The sequence below is a fragment of the Artemia franciscana genome, unplaced genomic scaffold (assembly GCF_032884065.1).
Source record: "Artemia franciscana unplaced genomic scaffold, ASM3288406v1 PGA_scaffold_32, whole genome shotgun sequence".
Lineage (NCBI taxonomy): Eukaryota > Metazoa > Arthropoda > Branchiopoda > Anostraca > Artemiidae > Artemia > Artemia franciscana.
The window spans coordinates 788,669-810,190 of record NW_027062665.1 but is presented as its reverse complement, the minus strand read 5'-3'; the positions used below and the strand labels follow the sequence as shown (position 1 = coordinate 810,190).

Here is a 21,522-nt window from a genome sequence, read left to right as displayed (position 1 = left end):
ATGCCCTTCCAAGATCTTGACCCCCAAATCTTAGAGTGGATATATTAAATGATCTTTAGTTTTTCTTTGCAATTAAGAGATTTTAAAAATCAGTCAAAATACTAGACTTTAGCACATATTTCCATTTTTTTCTACCCAGCAAGTTTCCATTCTTGAACTATTTCGCTTGAACACATTTATGAGCTCCCCCCCCCAGTTATTTATATAAATAATTTTTTTTCAAAAAGACACGTTTTCATCGAATAAAAGCAGTTCAATTTATAAAGCAGCCAGTCAAAAAAAAAAAAATCCCTAATAACTCAAAAGTAATACAATTAAAAAAAAATATGCGATACTAGACAAGCAAATAGCAGGGAGAGGGGTGTAGTTAGTAATTTGCCTTCACTGTCACTGCTCATCATGTCAAGTTCAGTAAGTTTAGAATAATGGATCTGTTTTGACCTTGGCCTAAGCTCTTTCTTCTGTTTTGAACCGGATGGCATACCAGCCAATAAGCTAGGGTCTCAATTATTCCGAATACTAAAATAAATATTAAAAAAATTAATAAAAATAAAATCAGAATAGCCAGGAAACATTTCTTAGGTCAGTTGCATGCATTTCAAAGATGCTGAACCCCACAATTATTGATATATACAATTCATCAGCAAGAAATCGATGGTTTATGGAGATTAGTGCTATTACTCAAAAATCTATTTTTCATTCAGAAGCATCAAACTAAAATGGACACGAGATCTGGAACTTTCCAAGCATTTGAACACTTTGGTCAACTATTGCTTAATAACAATTATTATGCTGCACCAGAAGTTAAAGACATATTAGAGAGCCTTAACCAAGCCAGACAAGAACTACATCATATTTTAGCCTACATCATACATTATTTAGCCTACGTCATACTTTTTTCAAAAAGACAAGTTCTCGTCTAATAAAATCATTTCAATTTACAAATCAGTCTGTCAAAATAGTTCCCGAATGACATAAGAAAAAATGCAATAGTACATAAGCAAATAGGAGGGAGAGGGATGTAGCTAGTAATTTACCTTCACTGTCACTGCTCATCATGTCAAATTCAGGAAATTCGGAATAATGGATCTGTTTTGATCTTGGCCTCAGCTCTTTCTTCTGTTTTGAACTGGATGGCACATCAGCCAATGAGTTAGTGTCTTCACACGGCGATAAATGACCCATGACAATAGCGTGCTCTTTCATATCAGTAATGCAATCACTAAGACAAACTGGACATTTCCCATCTACTGCCAGTCTATGCTCCAATAAATGTATAACAAACTCATGATAATTTCCACCAATAGGCGCTTGACACATTTCACATTTGAGTGGAATAATTTTCTCGCACTGGGTATTTGTATGAAGTTCAAACAAAAATTGAGAGCTATGCATTTTTCTGCATAGTGTGCATACCCAAATCCTTAATCGGGTTTCTAAATTTTCCTTTGTTAGGGTTTCTCGTGGTATAGCTGAATCTTCAGTTGCATTTATAGCATTTTCTGGCCATTCCAATTCATCATCTGCAATAAACTAATATCAATAAACAAGTATCTGGTACGAAAAATGTAAGATATAGATATCTAAAATCTCGTGTCTGGACACTAGTCCAGACCAATAAAACTACATTGGGTTGGTCAAAATCAGATAAAAAGGCAAATTTTTTTAAGTTAATGTTTTCAACAGACTGAGATCATTAAGATTAATCCAGTTCCCTCCTTCCCTCCCTCTGTACAGGTATGTAGGGAGAGGTCAAATGTCACGAATATCCTATTTTACCTTCATTTTCAGGAAATTTGGTTATTTTGTGCATATTTTATGAAGATGATGCCCCGTTCCTCTGAGAAATAATCTGTTAAAAACAGACAAACAGAATTTGACATGATGAGCAGTAACAGTGAAGGTAAATTACTTAGCATAATTACTAAGCCACCCACTTAGCATAATTTTCCTATTCAGCATGATTGTCGCTGGTTTTTTTTTTTTTTTTTCAGACATTGAAGACGATCCTACTTTGGAAATGGCTCAGGTGAAGAGAAATTTCTTGGGGGAACAGGGCATCATCATCATAAAATATGTACAAAATAAATAAATTTCCTGAAAATGAATTATACTAATTATGTTATGCAATTATGCTAAGAGGCAGATTTTGTCGTCCGTATAAAACATAGCTGGCAAAACTTTTTCAGAATTATACACAAATGATTCCTTTTACTTGTTGATAGATGGTCTGTAATCCATTATATGGGGTATATGGTGTTGGTATATGGTATATGGTGTTACACACAATAGATGTTGTTACTGATGGCTCCAGTTTAAAATCTTTCGGCAATGGCCCAGCAAAGTCAACAAACGGACTGAAGTATTTCAGTTGTCCTAGGGACTACCCCAATCAGCATACGATGAAAATGAGCTACTACCGGGTTTCCCGCCTTTAGTCCCAGTTGAAAGAGACATAATTCATTTTCTTTCCAAAAAAAAAATCTTTCGAGAAACCTCTGGTTTGACCATTTATAAATATTTGTGAAGTTTAGAAATGCTTAGGAAACCTGTTTAGAAATATACCCAAGAATTGGGTATACTTCCTCATTCTTTTGCTTTACAGTCTTATTTAAGAGGAAATGTAATTCTTTCTTTTTAAAGACTTAACTTCAGTAAGCTGAATTATATTTTAATCAAGAATCTGCGTAAATAGTTAAATTCTACAGACAATTATTAATTCTATAAAAAGGGATACATGGTATGGGGACAAAAGATCGGAATCACGAGCTAAAATTGAGCGATTTTCTCGATTTTCGAAACGGATCTACTGCGTTGGCCTACTTCAGGTTTTTATAATAGAAAAAACACTAAGTAGGAAAGAAAAAAAGGAAAAAAGCAAGAAGACAAGTTCACATCCATCGAGTTTGATCCTGTTTTAATCTTTTAAATCTGTTAAAATGAGAAGATGTGTCGACCAAATTTTCACTCTTAGGTTAATAATTGAGAAGTGCCTGAGTTATCAAACACCTTTCGTCCTCAGTTTTATAGATTATTAAATATAAAAAAACAAGTTTTTTAACTGCAAGTAAGGAGTGACAATAAAACTTAAAACGAACAGAAATTATTCCGTATACGAAAGGGGTTCTCCCCTCCACAACGCATCGCTCTTTACGGTAAAGTTTGACTCTTTGTCAAAACTCTAATTTTTCAAACAATAAAAAAGTGTGGTTCAATCTGGCTTTCTAGGACTACAATGGAAAAGGTTGAGATGGCCAGGGCACATTCTACGGATAAAGGATGACCGATTACCGAAGGTTGTTTTTTTTTTTCGGCCAACCGTCTAGAGGTAAATGGAAAGCAGGTTGTCCGTGGTCCGTGGGAGAATGTCATAAAGAAAGATTTAAAGGAAATATAAACTTCCTGGGAGGGTGTAAAGAGGGAGGTTTTGAATAAACTGGGAAAGAGGAGGAGCGTGCGTAACTGTTGGCACCAGGCGGTTTGGTGTTGTGGTGCTTTTTAAGTGGTAGTAGTTTTAAATGTTTAATTAGGCAATAAAGCGAGCAAACGAATCAATTATAATTGGTGAACGCTAAACGGGCAGAGAGGGGGGAGGTAGAGATGTGACAATCTGGCATATTTCTGGTATATTTGGGCGCAGTCGGTTTCAGCGCAAGATGTAACTAAATTCATTAAAATAAAAAAAGTATTTCATAGGGGTGATAGTTCTTTGTTTGTAGTCTTCCAACTATACCACTGCAGGAGAGAAAATTAAACTTCGTGACACGCAATTAATGCTTGCGAATATATTTTAATACAAGTTTTTAAGCCTGAAATTCAGATAACACAAACGATTAATAGTCAATAAATGTACAAGAAATATGTCTAATAGCAAACTTCAGTGAGAAATGTGACTGTCTAAAGATTTGTAATTGTTGTTAATGCGGAAAAAAAACACACGAAAAAACTGAAAAAAAAAAGTTTAGTTATAATCGGAACCGGGTTGAATGGGAATTCAGAAAATTAATCTAAATTAAATTTGAATTCTGGAAATTGTTTGACATCGTCCCATCATTAAAACAATTTGTCTCAACTCAAATAGCAAGATTTTATTTTCAAAATATTTCTCACAAGCAACGTATCCAAACTTACAATTCTTGCTAAAAAAAAAAAAAAAAAAAAAAAAAAAAAAAAAAAAAAAAAAAAAAAAAAAAAAAAAAAAAAAAAAAAAACGAAAACCGTGCACTAGAAAACAAAACTGTGAAAAAAAACCCATTAATCTTGATAAAAGAACCACAATAAGAGTCGAAAAAAAAAATTAAATCAGAGCAAAAAAATATACATAAAAAGACTTAATATGTCAGTTCTCAGTAAATACCTAAGTGGGCTCTATATATTACAGGTTTTTTTTTGGATCACTTTGTATGGAAAAAGTTGTCGTAGAAACTTTGGAGAAAATTCATTCGATTGCAAATTCAAAGTTCTAGTGCATTTTTAAGAGCCAAGAAATATTGGAGGGCAACCACCTCCTACCCCGCACATGCCATTTTTAGCTGCCCTCAACCCAAAGACACCCGATCAAAATTTTTATATAGCTATTTTGTTCAAAATGGTTGAAGGTCCAGAAACCTATGGATTTTGTTATTTGGAAGGGTAGGGACATGCTTGATCCCTGGTTAGCATGTCCCTAATTTTGGTCCTCTTATGTTCACGTAATCTTTATATATTCAAAATTCAGTTCACCTAGTTGAAAAATTGAAAAAAATGATATTAAAGACACGATTTTGGCTGGTGTTGAGCTATTTTTATAAATACCTCCTGTAATAAACAAACAAGTAAACTTGCTCTTTAATAAGAACTTCAAGATAATAACTTCAAGCAAATCATTATTTGAAATCACCGTTTCCAGGGTCAGTTTGTGAATGACATCTAAATGACGTTATGTCTGAATGTGAATGACGTTATTTCTGTATCGAGACATAAGGAGAAGTCACTTAATACCTTTTGACGCATTTTATTATGCTTTAATCTAATCTTCAGTTCACCTTGGAACTAGAAAATAATCAGCCTATCAGCATTTAGTTTTCAATCTATAGAAAGCCAACACTTAATGATAGGTATTTGCATGTTTCTTCCAACCACCCTCCTTGTATAAAAAGAGGACTGGTTATATCCTTAGTTGATCAAGTGCTAAAAACATTTTCAGAAGCTCACGTAGTCCCTGAATTGAAGTATCTCAAGGACATACATACAAATACTTCAAATATTATACGTTCCTAATGTTCATTGCCCCCTCTTTGAAGTATTTGTTACAATACACTATGGTTGGTAAAACATCCTATCTAAACAGATATCCTGAGGCTCGAGCAGAATATTTCGTTTCTCCGTCTTCAGGTACTCTTCGAACTGCATGTAATGTCACCATACGAGGGAAAATATCCTATCTAGATTGAAATTCCTACCCACATGCAACAATTTCCCATTACTCCTGTTCTCACTTTTATCCTCTTTTTGAAGTAGGCTATTTGTTAAATATGAACAAGCCAAAATGTCCCTGTTTTCTCTTTCTGTTGTAGAAATCCCTTTTGGTTCTAATATCTGAAAAATCAGTTCCACAAAATAGAATTTTATGGGGAAATGAAAGTTCCTGGGGGGGGGGGGGGTTGAACTTCCCAGGGGAAATCTTGCGGGGGATTCTAGAATTCTTATACAAAATATTGTTTATTTGTCTTTCTTTCTCTTTGGCGACTCGTTTTTACATGTGGAGATGTTCTGAAGGAATTATCTGGGGTAAAATTTCAGCGGGATTAGAATTGTCTGGGTGATTTTTCTCTGAGTAGGATTTTCCACGAGAGAAATTCTCCATGGGGGAATATTCCACGGGGGAGTGAAAACTTTCAGGACAATTTTTTCACGGACCATGGGGATTTCCGGCATGAAGAAACTAAGTAGAAACAAGTTTTTTTTTCAAATAAAAGTATTCTTTTTTGTCCTAATTCCTTAAGAACCACTCCTCAAGCACAAAAACAGTTTAATTAAATTCTTAAGCTTATAGAAAAAAATTGCCAAAATCCTTTAGCGCGAATTAGCGGTGCATTGAGGAGGGGGCAGTCCCCTTCATAAAGGAACTATTTCTGCTGAATTTAAGATTTAATGTTGATCCTAACTTTCAGTTGAAAAACTTTTTTTTCTGTTTGATCGCAAGAATAGATTTCTAATTAGCTGTAAATTGAGGGAAGACGGAAGGGAACAAATTGTCTAGATATGAAGAAGAAGGGTCTTTTGGGGGAATGTATAAATTATAAAACAAAGAATTCGCCATCATATGAGCTACAATCTTTTCTACATTTTGAATGTACAGTTTTGAAACACAAACTCCTACCTTTAGATGTATAAAAAAATTTAAACAAAGAAGATTTGAAGAGATTTTTTTTTAATTTAAAAAATAAAAAAGAACTAATATTCAACTTACGAAAGTCTCCTAAGAAGGTTAAATCCTCGGGAAGCATAATTTTTTCAAGAAGATTACCCTTAGAAAAGTGCTAAAACTCTCAATATCCGGGCGTTTGCGCTTAAATTTATACTTTTATTTGCATCAAACCTATTTCAATACTTTTGAACTTGGCACTGATAGGTTTTATCTACAAATGATACAAATGTACAATTTTATTGTATTTTTGACTTTATACTAACAGGTTTTACTCCTTCGAAATAATTCCTTATTCATTTAATAAAAATAATTAATTGAGTACATTTTACCATAATAATAATAATAAAACAATTTCATTTTCAAACGCCTTACATGGTCATGCCAATCAGCGGCAGTTCTTGTCACAATAAGGCACTAAACATATAAAACATATGAAAATCGCAGCATACTGCCAGCCTAAAGACAAATGGGTCTTATTGAGCCAATTTCACCGTATACTTGCTGCTCTCAGGGAAATTTTAAAGGTTTCTTCAGGGTTTGACCCTTTAAAAGTTCCTTCTCCGAACTATCTGGTCAAGGTTCCCTAGAGGATATAAAACGACTGTATATAAAAAACAGGAATATTCTTGCAGTCGTAACGAAAAAAGACGTTAGTAGCGATTTTTCTAAAACTATATTTCTGCCAATAAAAAATTGTTGATGTACTTCGAGCAAGTAATTAAAAATCTAAAAATAAAAATTTCAAATTACTTCACTTCGGAAATAATTTTATTATCATTATTTATCTATTTTTGTAGAGTTGTGTATTGCATTTTTATTTTACTACCAGTGAATTGAGAAATGGCAATTAAAATTTTTGTTTACATTTGAAGGTTCCATTTTTGAATTTCCTACCCGATTGATACATTCCTACGGTTATTACTAGCAATTTACATCGCTTAAGTAAGCCTAGAGAAATGAGACAGGGGGAGGGGGAGGAGCATTCGTAAGAAAGTATTTCTTGAAGATATGTACTCAGATAATTTTGGCGATAAGTTTCGTAGTTTATTGGAGATTTCATATTTTGATTGAAAAAAAAAATCATAGCTACCTTCATTGTTGCAAATATCTTCATTCTTTTCTGTGAACGCAGTTTGTTCCCCTGGCTCTGGAATATGGATTGGCTTTCTATTTGGGATATTATCAGAAGATTCAAATAATGAAGTCCTTCTTCTTGTTCCATGAATAGTAGCATCAGCATCATTTACTAAGGCTACTTCAGTTTCTTAAATTGGAAGTTGATAAATACACAAAAGTAACAACAAAAAGAAAAACAAAATTTACTTCAAAGGGTTTTGATGCAGGAGGCAGAAAAAAAAACGTTCGAAACAAGAGTAAAGCAACTAATTTTAAACAAACTAAATTATGAGCCAAAGAAAAAAGGATGGAAAACAACAAATACTAAGGTCAAACTAAAACGTGAAGCAATTAAAAAAATGCAGAGATTAACAAAAGGAAATCACAGGGAAGTCAAGGAACATAGCTTTGGGACAGCAAGAAAATATATAAACATCTTCAAGCAAACATAAAGGAGGTCAATTAAATTAACTTAATCCTGGACTAAAGAGAAAGGGAAAGGAATAGAAGATGGCAAAGACAAAAAAATAGATGAAAATTAATGATAAACATAGAGCAATTAAAAACAGTCCACAGCTCAAAAAAGGGAATAGAGGGGAAAGACAAAGAACACAACTTTGAAGTACAAAAAAGATAAACAGCTGAAAGCAAATGCAAAGAAAATTAACTTAAACAAATCAACTTTTGAAATAAAGAGAAAGGAAGAAGAACGAGAAACTCCAGTGCCTGAAACAAAGGAATCATAGGAAAGTCGAAAAGCTAAGCAGCAAAAATTAAAAATAGACTGCTCATTTACCTTCTCTCTAAAAAGAAAGTCTCTTCTACTACATTACTCCTAACATAAATAAAAATGAGGAAGAAAGGAAAATAGAACAAATAAAATCTGTGACAAACATAGTGATGAAAAATTCAGAAGGACAACAAGATAAACTTGCTGGGAGTCAAACAAACAAATGAAAGATCTAAAGTCGACCTGGCTAGCCATGAAAAAAAACAATCTCAAAATCAAGAAAATAAATGCTTCAGCATGAAGTAATTTTAACTAACTTCTATGGTGCTCAATTACAGCAGTATCAATTGCATATATGGATATTGGTTTGTTTTTTGTTTCTTAGTTTAGAATTTTTTTTTTCTTCATCTACTTGTAGCGTTGAAGAGGCTTTGTTTTATACAGACGGAAAATCTGGTTGTTTTAGTTTCTCTTTTCTTTTTACTGGCCGTAGTCATGTTTGTTTCTAAATCTTGAGATTTTTTTCTTCTCAACTTTAAGATAAAAAAAGAGAAGAGTCACCTTTTCTAATGAACGGAATTTTTCTTTTCTCTCACAAAAAAGTTCTTAAATTTTTTTTTTAATATCTAAAAAGTATTAAAAGATATAAAAAACCTAAAAATATATTATTAAAACTCAAACACAACAATTAAGGAAATTTTTTAAGGCCAAGTTAAATGTTATAAATATGAGACTTCCATGAAAATTAGAGAAAACTTTCGTTTTTTAAATTTATTTCCTTCGAAACGGGCATTAAACAAAAAAAATGTTTCCAAAAAGGAGCAACAGTTCTACAAATCCTTATTCTCTTCTCCCTTTATTCATTCCTTTAATCATACCTCCCTTTAATCTTTCATTCTCTCTTTAATGATTGATTCGTCAAATGGGAAACGAGAGTATTCTATTCTCTTTTGTTTACTCTCTTTTGTTTCAGTTTCTCTTTTCTTTTTACTGGGTGAATATTGAGACTATTTTTTTCTCCCCAAATGAATAGGCGAGGTGTAACTGGACTCTATTGTGTTTTGCTTCAACTTACAGGTTACGCTATTTACTTAATATTTATAAGAAGCAATAATTATTTTAAGTTATTTCGCAGTAAAATTTCCATTTTATGTGTTATATTATTATAGAGGGTTTTTAGCCACATCATAATTATGAAATTATAATTTATGAATGTCTTAAAACACACAAAAAACCTCTTTCAACAGTGATTTAAATGTTATAAAGTCCACAAGTCATGGATTTATTCACGATATTTCATGCTACAGTTTACAATCATGTCTTTCTAATAATTAAATTACAAATTAAAATATTATTAATTAAAATATTATTTATAATATATTTTAATATATAATAAGGTATATAGAAGAATCTTATGTCTCAGATGTTCTATTTTCAATTCGAATCGGATCCAATGACATAGAGGGTTGGAGGGGGGGGGGGACAGAAATCTTGGAAACCGGAAATCTTGGAAAACACTTAGAGTGGAGAGATCGGGATGAAACTTGATGGGAAAATAAACACAAGCTATAGATACGAGATTGACATTATTCGTACGGATCCATTCTCTTTGGGGGAGATGGTGGTTGTTAATTTGGAAAAATTGAGGTATTTTTAACTTAAGAATGGGTGACCGGATCTTAATGAAATTTTATAATTAGAAGGAACTCATATCTCAGAGCTCTTCTTTCAAATCCCAACCAGATCTGTTAAAATTGGGGGAAGTTGGAGGGGGAAACTGGAAATCTTGGAAAACGCTTATAAATGTCGTAGATACGAAATTGACGTAACCGGACTGGATCCGCTCTCTTTGGGGGAGTTAGGTGGTGAGGTTCATTGCTTTGGCGAGTTTAGTGCTTCTGGACGTGCTAGGACGATGAAAATTGGTAGGCGTGTCAGGGAGCTGCACAAATTGACTTGATAAAGTTGTTTTCCGCAATTCGACCATCTGGGGGGCTGAAGGGAGAGAAAAAATTAGAAAAATTGAGGTATTTTTAACTTACGAGTGGGCGATCGGATCTTAATGAATTTTGATATTTAGAAGGACCTCGTGATTCAGGGCTCTTATTTTAAATCCCGACCGGCATTAAGCCTCTGATTTTCCTTTTAAAGCAGTCTACCGATTCTTAGAATTTTGCTAGAGCTCATACCATATGAGCACTTGGCTCTTCCGACCTCGTCACAAGACCATATGAGCTCTTAGCTCTTGTTTTTTAAGTGGATGCTAAATAATACTCTTATCTATGGGAAACCAAATACCCTGAGGCAACAAGGGCTCTGAAAGAATGATCATAGCTTACCTCTTTTAACAATGGAAAGTTCAAACATGGTAACCAATTCAAAAACATTTGAACCTTGACCCATTTCCAAATACACTTCGCCCTGATATATTAGCGCCAGAATCAATGCCAGATCAGTAAAAGCTACATCAGGAAGGAATAAGGATAGTTCTTTTTCCCAAGGTGGAATGTCAGCAAATAGTCTCTAGAAAAAATAACTCCATTAACTTTATCCTTGAATGGCATAATAACAAGCTTATTAAATAAGCATAATATAGAAAAGTAACTTTACATACTCTTTTGAAGTCAATAAGAAATCGAAGCAAGTCCAACACAAGCTCTCCAGGGTTCTGCACGGGACTGCCACTCGTTTTATATCTTCAAAAAGTATCAGATTCAAAAAGCAAAAGTGTTAGAGATTTTTTGCAAATATTTAAGTTTTTTCCCTGGTTCTCCGATGAGTTGATGTCTCCAGATTGGTTCTGTACTTTATTTATGTGGGTGGAGTCATGTAATACACCCTCGCCCAGCTTGGATATTTTTCGGGGGGGGGGTGTACTGTTTAGTTGGGTGATGTGAATTTATTATTTTAAAAATGTTTGATGAATATATTTGTTTAATTTTGATTTAGTTTTTTTTTTCTCCCGTGTTTTTTCCTTACCATAGAGCCTTACGGAGGAGAACAAGTTGAAGTTTTCTTACTTTATGGGTAATCTACCGTTAATTCTGGTATTCAGTGATGTATTTCTTGATTTGTCTTTTTTTGATAAATTCAAAAAATTCAAATTATTGTATGTACATTAGTTCATTATAAATACTGAACTAATGCACATAATCACTGCAGCAATATTAGCTGCAACGTAGAAAGTAAAGAGCAATCCACAGCCCATAGTACCAGAGAACGCATTAAAAAAATGCCAATAAAAGTTCCAATGTGTTGACTGCGATTACATGCAAATTTAACCTGTATTTTCGAATTTATATTCCTTTAACTATCGTTATAGTCACCTTAAAATATACATTGATCGTTTAAAAAGACGATTACAGCAAAGCATGCAACCTAGTAAAGAGCAAATTACAGGCCATAGGAATCAGAACTTTAAAAATGCGCTTTAGAAAGAAAACTTTCTAGCGAGAGGAAATTGCCATTTGAAACTGCTTCACGCCTAGAGCAAAAGAACTGTCGTTTGAAGCTGCTTCTTAAATTATAATTAATATTGATAGTATGAGTTCACCAAAGTCCCCCACCTTACACAACATGGGAAATCACTTTTTTTTCATGAAATTCACTTATGTCTCTTCTTTTTTCTTCTTCTTCTCCGTAAGAGGCAAACATACCAAATCACTGGTCAAAGAATATTGGGAGAGGATTCGTTTGAAAAAAATCCCCATATCCACTTTAAGTAACAAAAGAGATCATGCCACGATATGATGAAGTTTTCTTCCATTTTGTGCCAAAATACATCTTCTTAAATAAAAATAATTAAATTAAAATTTAATTAAATTAAAATAAATCCTAAAAGAAGCTGCTTCTTAAATTATAACTCCAATTATAATTAATAGCCAATTGATAGTATGAGTTCACCAAAGTCCCCGCCTTACATAACATAGAAAATCACTTTTTTTCATAAAATGCACTTATGTGTCTTCTTTTTTTTTTCTTCTTCTCCGTGAGAGGCAACCATACCAAATCACTGGTCACAGAATATTGGGAGAGGATTCGTTTGAAAAAAAATCCCCATATCTACTTTAAGTAACAAAAAAAATCATGCCACAATATGATGGAGTTTTCTCCCATTTTGCGCCACCATACATTAACTATAGCCTAAAGAGGCCAAAAATGCAAATTCTGATGTAATTAATTAATACTTCTGGATCTAAAACCCTGAACAGTATCCAAGCCCAGCATCATGAGAAAGCACTGCAAAAAAGTGTTTTCTGCCTTTTTGTGCTGGAAAGAAGTTCAGCAAGCGTTTGCTCTTCTTTCTCTGAAAGCTTCCATTGTTGTTTTCACTATTTTTCTATCCCTCTCTGGTTCTCATGAGTACTTTCATAACTTTAAATGACATTCTTGTTTCACAGTCGTTATTTTTATTGATGATGGGGAGAGCACTTTACTGAAGAAAGTAGCCTACCCATATCCAACTTGTTTTGACACCATTTCAAAAAAAAGTCCAAGTACAAGACTTAAACTTGAAACCTCACACTTTGTAGTCAAGGCCCAGAGCAATATGCCATAAGCATTACTTAAGTATAATTAAATAAAAAAAACAAGTTTTTTCAACTGAAAGTAAGGAGCGACATTAAAACTTAAAACGAACAGAAATTACTTCGTATATGAAAGGGGCTGCTTCCTCATCAACGCCCCGCTCTTTAAGCTATAGTTTGACTCTTTCTCTCAACTCTTCTTTTTAAAACAGTAATAAACTTTAGCGTAAAGAGCGGGGCGTTGATGAGGAAGCAGCCCCTTTCATATACGAAGTAATTTCTGTTCGTTTTAAGTTTTAATGTCGCTCCTTACTTTCAGTCGAAAACAATTTTTTTTTATTTAATTTCTGAAGGTTTTTGAATCAATGCATGTTTTGATTTTGGCTCTCCGCAGAGAAATAATTAAAACGAAATTTGCATTTTTTTTTTTTTCTTTTTTTTTTTTTTCTCATAGTTTCAGAAAATAAGATGTCATAATCCGCCAATTCTCGACTTACAGGCAAAAATCGATCTGTTCTAAATAGTCGCGACCCCGTTCCCCCCGATATTCAGAATAAGCACCATCATTACCCAAGAAACCATCCCCAAACCAAACACACCAGATGTGTGCCGCCCCCTGAAAGAAATAGGCCTCTGAATTATTTGGATTATCACGCATCAATTGTTCAATAAAGCAATATTTTGACCCTTGATTTGCCACCGCGTCATTAGGCTTGTTTGAATTCAAACTCTCTGCTAAAATGTGATTCAAAAAGGTGATTTAATACCAACAATAGAACGCTTATACAATTTGGATTGTGTTTGGACGGAAAATTAAAATTTAAATACGCCGCATAGATCAGCATAACCCTTAAAAGGCAATCATTTATTAGATCAAAATATTAATTAAATGAGCATTTTATGCCTGAAAATCCATATCTGAAAGTAAGCTTCAAAGAGCTGATACGCCTAAATGGACTTGCCATCTTTAGATTTTCACTCGATTGGGACCTATTCTGGCCAAAATCGTTGCTCAATGGCAATAGTGGGAGCAACCGGCACTCGGCTGTTCCGTGAACTTTTTTGTTATAGCCTGTCTATTAATGGAGACTTATGTTTTGATTTTGGCTCTCCGCAGAGAAATAATTAAAACGAAATTTGCATTTTTTTTTTTTTTTTTTTTTTTTTTTTGGCTAAATGGCTTTCTCATAATTTTGATCGAATGATTTTGAGAAAAAAGAGCGGGGGAGGAAGCCTAGTTGCCCTCCAATTTTTTGGTTAATAAAAAAGCCAACTAGAACTTTTAATTTTTTACGAATCTTTTTATTAGTAAAAGATATACGTAACTTATAAACTAGCTTACGTAAAGAATGTTTTATTCTCAAGTTTTTATTACACATATGAGAGGGTTCGCCCCGTCGTCAGTACCTCTCTCTTTACACTAAATCTTAAATTTTGGCCCAATTCATTAAGAATGACCCCTGAATCACAAAAGCCGTAGAATAAATAGTTGACATTACTAAAAATACTTTAGCGTAAAGAGCGAAGTATTAGGAGGAGGTGAGCCCCTCATATGGGTAATAATTTCTGTTCGTTTTAAGTTTTAATGCTACTCCTTACTTCCAGCTGAAAAAACTTTTTCATATTATTTTTTCATTGTTTTTTTTTTAAATAATGCTAGTAAATCCTGCGCTCCCTTTATGGAAATTTTCTTCCCCCATGACAAATTCCTCGATGGAAAGTTCCCCCAGTATATCCCCCTCTTTTCAACCCCTCCCCCCAACCAAAACATCCTCCTGAAAACACCTGTACACTTCCCAATAACCATTACTATATGGAAGCACTGGTCAAAAGTTTGTAACTTGTAGCCCCTCCCACGGGGACTGTGGAGGAGTAAGTCGTCCCCAAAGACATAGTTATAAGGTTTTTCGACTACGCTGAATAAAATGGCTATCTCAGAATTTTGATCCGTTGACTTTGGGAAAATAATTAGCGTGGGAGGGGGCCTAGGTGCCCTCCAATTTTTTGGTCACTTAAAAAGGGCACTAGAACTTTTCATTTCCGTTAGAATGAGCCCTCTCGCAACATTCTAGGACAACTGGGTCGATACGATCACCCCTGGGAAAAAGAAAAAAGAAAGAAAAAAAAACAAATAAACACGCATCCGTGATCTGCCTTCTGGCAAAAAATACAAAATTCCACATTTTTGTAGATAGGAGCCTGAAACCTCTACAGTAGGGTTCTCTGATACGCTGAATCTGATGGTGTAATTTTCGTTAAGATTCTATGACTTTTAGGGGGTGTTTCACCCTATTTTCTAAAATAACACAAATTTTCTCAGGCTCGTAACTTTTGGTGCGTAAGACTAAACTTGATGAAACATATATATTTAAAATCAGCATTAAAATGCGATTCTTTTGATGTAGCTATTGGTATCAAAATTCCATTTTTTAGAGTTTTGGTTTCTATTGAGCCGGGTCGCTCCTTACTACAGTTCGTTACCACGAACTGTTTGACAATCTAATACTAATTAAGGACATAGATAATTATGCTGTAACTTTTGGTTTTGCAGAGGGGGCTATAGCCTTTATTGAAGGGTTTTCAAAAATAATGATTGCAGTGGTGTACTTTTTGATCCGAGGCCATTTTCGAGAGGTTTTAGGCATGTTTTTTTTGTTTTTCAAACAAAAAATCAAGACTACAAAATACTGTTGAGTTGAAAGTCAATAGTAGTTACCACTCCTAAGCCTCTTTTAGTTGTGTATTTCTTAGCATTATTTTTTTGGTTTTGGTTACTATGGCCCAAAAATTGTTCTTTACTAGGTTGAAGCTACCACTGGAAAGCACTAGGCATGCAAAGGGTTGATATCAATGGCTACTTTGAAAAACTGTCAAATCTCTAAGAGTACATATCTAAAAAGAAAAAAAAAATACAATAAAGTATGACCGCTTAAGTGACTCTAGAGACAAAGGATGTCAAACCTCTTAGTCCATCATTATGAAAAATTATCACTGTAGCCATAAAATTATTAGCCATAAACTATAAATTATTAGCCATAGTAGCCATAAACATTATCACTGTAGCCATAAAATTATTCTGCAGTCTTCAGGACACTAATGGTCATGAACACACTAGATAAACTTCTTAGCTGAAGTATTGACAGGGCTTAATCTTGCAAAAAAGGGCTTGAGAGCTGTTTTAGGGACTTTTAGAAACTTTATGGGCCTTGTGGCAACCCTGAAAAAGGACAAAATTTGAAATCCTTACCCTGGGGCCGTTTGGGGCATTGCCTCCCTGGAGGCATAGTTACTGGATATTTTGACTGTTTAGAAGAAAATCAGCTTTTCAAGATTTTGATCAGTGATAACTGAAGGGGGGGGACCTAAAGAGGACAGGGGAGACTAGTCGCCCTACAATAGCTCTTTAACGTATTACCCTCAGCTGTTTCTTACATATTGTTAATATGCCCTTTTGAAGACCAGCATGCACACAGTGTGTTCAGCATCCCTCTTAAAATCTGACGGGGATCATGTTATCCCCACAGGCATAGTTATTTGACCTTTAGACTGTTTTGAACAAGATGGCTACTTGGAATTTTGATTGAACTTTTCCAACCGTTTTTCTACATCTCCCTCAACCTGTCCTGAAATTTTTAACTGGATAATCTCAGTCATCCTTTAACATTGCAGATCTTCATTTTCGATAAAATGGATGAGCTTACTGCCTTCTCATTTAATTTAATATATCCCTTAGCCATAATTACTTTAGCCTTTTTGAATGCACACAGAATCAAATATTTTCCCTTTTCCCAATGAAAACTAGGCATGTAAACAAAGGAAAATTGCATAATTTACGATCCTAGTCCTGGGGCTGTAGGGTGTATGTATCCCTGGATGTTTGGCTATTAGACCTTTCGACTGGTTTGAACAAATGACAATTTAACCGTTTTGATCAGTGTTGAGCAGAAGTAGTGCTGAAAAAGGGCAATGAGGGAGGGGGAGTGAATACCCGTCAATCTCTCTTCAACATCTCTTCAGCATACCTTGAAATTTTCAACTGAATACCCTTGTCTGTTCGAAAGATCCCTTTTCACAACCAGCAAGCACATAGTGGGTTTTGATTGTGTTGGGCATCCCTCTTAACATTTTCCTGAAGTTTCACCTTAATACCCAAAGCCTTTTTGGAGACACAGGATCAAGAATGCCCTCTTTTCTTATAAAAAAGAACTTATGAGTTAACAAAGGGCAACTTTTTTAACTTACAGCCCTTGCATTGGAAGGGGGGGTCATCATTCCCAGAGTCAAAGTTATTTGACATCTGGAGCGTTTCCTCAAAATCTCAAAATTCTGATCTCCATTTGGGGAATAAAAGGGTATGAGGGAGGGGGCTTGTTGCCATCCATCTCTTTTGACTTAAAAATTAGCGTCAGAACTTTGAAGGGCTAGTTGCCCTTCAAACATGTTTGAGTCTTCAAAAGGGCATTACAACTTATAATTTCCAATTGAATGAGCTGTCTCCATAGTTTATGCAACCACCCCTTATATGTTACGTGTCTCTGGTAAAACAAGATAATACTATAATTTGAAGCCTTATGGTCAAACAGTTCGTGGTAACGAACAGTAGTAAGGAGCGACCCGGCTCAATAGTAACCAAAACTCTAAAAAATGGAATTTTGGTACCAATAGCTACATCAAAAGAATCGCATTTTAATGCTGATTTTAAATATATAAGTTTTATCAAGTTTAGTCTTACCCATCAAAAGTTACGAGCCTGAGACTTGCGTTATTTTAGAAAACAGGGGGAAACACCCCCTAATGGTCATAGAATCTTAACGAAAATCACACCATCAGATTCAGCGTATCTGAGAACCCTACTGTAGAAGTTTCAAGCTCCTATGTACAAAATGTGGAATTTTATATTTTTTTGCCAGAAGGCAGATCACGGATGCGTGTTTATTTGTTTGTTTGTTTTTTGTTTTGTTTTTTCCCAGGGGTGATCGTATCGACCCAGTTGTCCAAGAATGTTGCGAGAGGGCTCATTCTAACGAAAACGAAAAGTTCTAGTGCCCTTTTTAAGTGACCAAAAAAATTGGAGGGCACCTAGGCTCCCTCCCACGCTAATTATTTTCCCAAAGTCAACGGATCAAAATTCTGAGATAGCCATTTTATTCAGCGTAGTCGAAAAACCTTATAACTATGCCTTTGGGGACGACTTACTCCCCCACAGTCCCCGTGGGAGGGGTTACAAGTTCAAAACTTTGACTTGTGCTTACATATAGTAATGGTTATTGGGAAGTGTGCAGGCGTTTTCAGGAGGTTTTTTTGGTTGGAGGCAGGGGTTGAGAAGAGGGGGATATACTGGGGGAACTTTCCATCGAGGAATTTGTCATGGGGGAAGAAAATTTCCATGAAGGGAGCGCAGGATTTACTAGCATTACTTAAAAAAAAACAATGAAAAAATAAATATGAAAAAGTTTTTTTCTTCAGCTGGAAGTAAGCAGCAGCATTAAAACTTAAAACGAACAGAAATTATTACCCATATGAGGGGCTCACCTCCTCCTAATGCCTCGCTCTTTACTCTAAAGTATTTTTAGTAATTTCAACTATTTATTCTGCGGCTTTTGTGATTCAGGGGTCATTCTTAATGAATTGGGACAAAATTTAAGCTTTAGTGCAAAGAGCGAGGTACTGACGAGGGGGCGAACCCCCTCATATATGTAATAAAAACATGAGAATACAAAAGTTCTTTACGTAAGCTAATTTATAAGTTACGTATATCTTTTACTTATAAAAAGATTCTTAAAAAATTAAAAGCTCTAGTTGCCTTTTTAATTAACCGAAAATCGGAGGGCAACTAGACTTCCTCCCCCGCTCTTTTTTGCTCAAAATCATTCGATCAAAATATGAGAAAGCCATTTAGCCAAAAAAAATAAATATACAAATTTTGTTTTAATTATTCCTCTGCGGAGAGCCAAAATCAAAACATGCATTGATTCAAAAACGTTCAGAAATTAAATAAAAAAACAAGTTTTTTAAATGAAAGTAAGGAGCGACATTAAAACTTAAAACGAACAGAAATTACTCCGTATATGAAAGGGGTTTTTCCTTCTCAACGCCCCGCTCTTTACGCTAAAGTTTTTTACTGTTTTAAAATTGTTTTGCTAGAATTCCCTAGACTTGTTTATTGCAGACAACATTTAGATGGCAAAGATTCATAGCTTCAGTAGTTTTACCAGTAATATGGTCCTGAAGATGATGAAATGGTAGAAATCTGGTTCAGTTGACGGGATGACAAAAGTTAAACACTAGTGTCAGAAATTTAAGCCCAAATGGACTACAGTATGCAACATTTAGCACAAAACAAGGGATTTTAGCTCACTGTCGACCAGTGAACTGTGAAATAATTTCAATTTTCTCTGTTATATAACTTTTAAACAAAAATTAAACCAAGTGTTAATCATACTATAATTTTTTTTTCGTCAAAAACAAATACCTTATTTCATGTCCAAAAATTGAGCATGGAGCTATATCTGAGTTTACTCTAAATCTAAAGGGTGATGTTTTCATGTAAATTGCCAAAGTACACACACACAAAAGCTATATCTGAGTTTGCTCTAAATATAAAGGTGATGTTTTCTTGTACATTGCCAAAGCACACAGACACAAAATTTTCGTGTTAAAGGTAAAGTATTTGAAAAACAAGTACATTAAAAGTATCTTAAGTAATAAGTATTTCGAAATCTTACTTTAGTATCAAGTAATAAGTACACCCTAGAGTTTTTACTTAAGTACAAGTACAAGTATTGGAAAATTTTACTTAAGTAGTACTTCAAGTAAAAGAACTTCAAGTAAGTGACAGCACTGAGCACAAGTTAGGGGTCTTTAAATCCAAAAATTACTGCATTTTTCAAGTATTTCTGACAATTTTCCGCTCTAAAATTCTTCAAGACAACTCAACTCTTTTGATTCATTTTGAAATTCTCCCAGTTACTTTGAATAATTTGGCGTATTCTTGATAGTTAAAGTTCAAATTTTTCGAGGTTATGTAGTTCCTAATTTTCTATATATTTCAGTTATATATTTTCTATAAATACGGCCTTGGTCAGTTCTGTTTTTGGTAATTTGTTCTGTGCATAGTTGAATTAACGCACAGAAATTACAAAACGCACAGAAATTACCCCGTATATGAAAGGGGCTGCTCCTTCTTCAACGCCTTGCTCTTTGCACTAAAGTTTGACTCTTTCTATCAACTCTACTTTTTAAAACAGTAAAAACTTTAGCGTAAAGAGAAGGGCGTTGAAGAAGGAGCAGCCTCTTTCATATACGGGGTAACTTCTGTTCGTTTTAAGTTTTAATGTCGCTCCTTACTTTCAGTTAAAAAAAACTTGTTTTTTTTATTTAATCTGAACGTTTTTTAGTTAATCCATGTTTTGATTTCGGCTCTCCGCAGATGAATAATTAAAGCAAAATTTGCATATTTATTTATTTGGCTAAATGGCTTTCCCATAGTTTTGATCGAATGATTTTGCGAAAAAAGGAGGGGAAGGAGGCCCAGTTGCTCTCTAATTTTCAGGGTACTTAAAAAGGCAACTAGAACTTTCAGTTTTTACGAACGTTTTCATTAGTAAAAGATATACGTAACTTACGAATTAGCTTACGTAACAAACTTCTATGTTCGTATGTTTTTATTACGTATATGAGAAGGTTCGCCCACTCGTCAATACCTCGTCAATAAATCTTTTCATTAAAGCTTAAATTTTGTCCCCTGAATCACAAAGGCCGTAGAATAAATAGTTGAAATTACTAAAAATCCTTTAGCGTAAAGAGTGAGGTATTAGGAGGAGGTGAACCCCTTATATGCGTAAAATTTTCTGTTCGTTTTAAGTTTTAATGCTACTCCATACTTCCAGTTGAAAATTTTTTTTCATATTTATTTTCTCATTGTTTTTTTAAATAATGCTAGAAAATGCTGCGCCCCCTTTATGGAAATCTTCTTCCCCCATGACAAATTCCTCCATGGAAATATTCCCCCACGTAGCCCCCTCTTCTCAACCCCCCCCCCCCCTCCCAACCAAAACATCCCCCTGAAAACGTCTCTACATTTCCCAATAACCATTAATATATGCAAACACTGGTCAAAATTTGCAACTTGCAGCCCCTCCCAGGGGGACTGTGGGGGAGTAAGTCGTCCCCAAACACATAGTTATAAGGTTTTTCGACTATGCTGAATAAAATAGCTATCTCAGAATTTTGACCCGACTACTTCGGGAAAAAATGAGCGTGGGAGGGGGCCTAGGTGCCCTCCGATTTTTTTGGTCACTTAAAAGGGCACTAGAACTTTTCATTTCCGTTCGAATGAGCCCTCTCGCAAAATTCTAGGACCACTGGGCCGATACGATCACCCCTGGGAAAAAGAAAAAAAAAAAAAAACAAATAAACAAGCATCCGTGATTTGTCTTCTGGCAAAAAATACAAAATTCCGGATCCTAGAACTTGTACAATAGGGTTCTCTTATACGCTGAATCTGATGGTGTGATTTTCATTAAGATTCTATAACTTTTAGGGGGTGTTTCACCCTATTTTCTAAAATAGGGCAGATTTTCTCAGGCTCGTAACTTTTGACAGGTAAGACTAAACTTGATGAAACTTATATATTTAAAATCAGCATTAAAATGCGATTCTTTTGATGTAACTATTGGTATCAAAATTCCATCTTTTAGAGTTTTGGTTACTATTGAGCCGGGTCGCTCCTTACTACAGTT

General features: G+C 34.5%; 1 protein-coding gene across 4 annotated transcripts in view; it reads right to left on the bottom strand.

The window, feature by feature from the left end:
* LOC136041664 (zinc finger protein 260-like) overlaps positions 1-21,522 on the bottom strand; it is a 66,716-nt gene that overhangs the window by 28,530 nt on the left and 16,664 nt on the right. For all 4 annotated transcript variants that reach the window (XM_065726376.1, XM_065726377.1, XM_065726378.1 and 1 more), the window contains exons 2-4: positions 10,595-10,778; positions 7,500-7,673; positions 1,038-1,523 (exon numbers count right to left, since the gene is read on the bottom strand). In XM_065726376.1, coding sequence (XP_065582448.1) covers positions 1,038-1,523; positions 7,500-7,673; positions 10,595-10,778 — 844 coding nt within the window. The remainder of the gene's footprint in view (positions 1-1,037; positions 1,524-7,499; positions 7,674-10,594; positions 10,779-21,522) is intronic.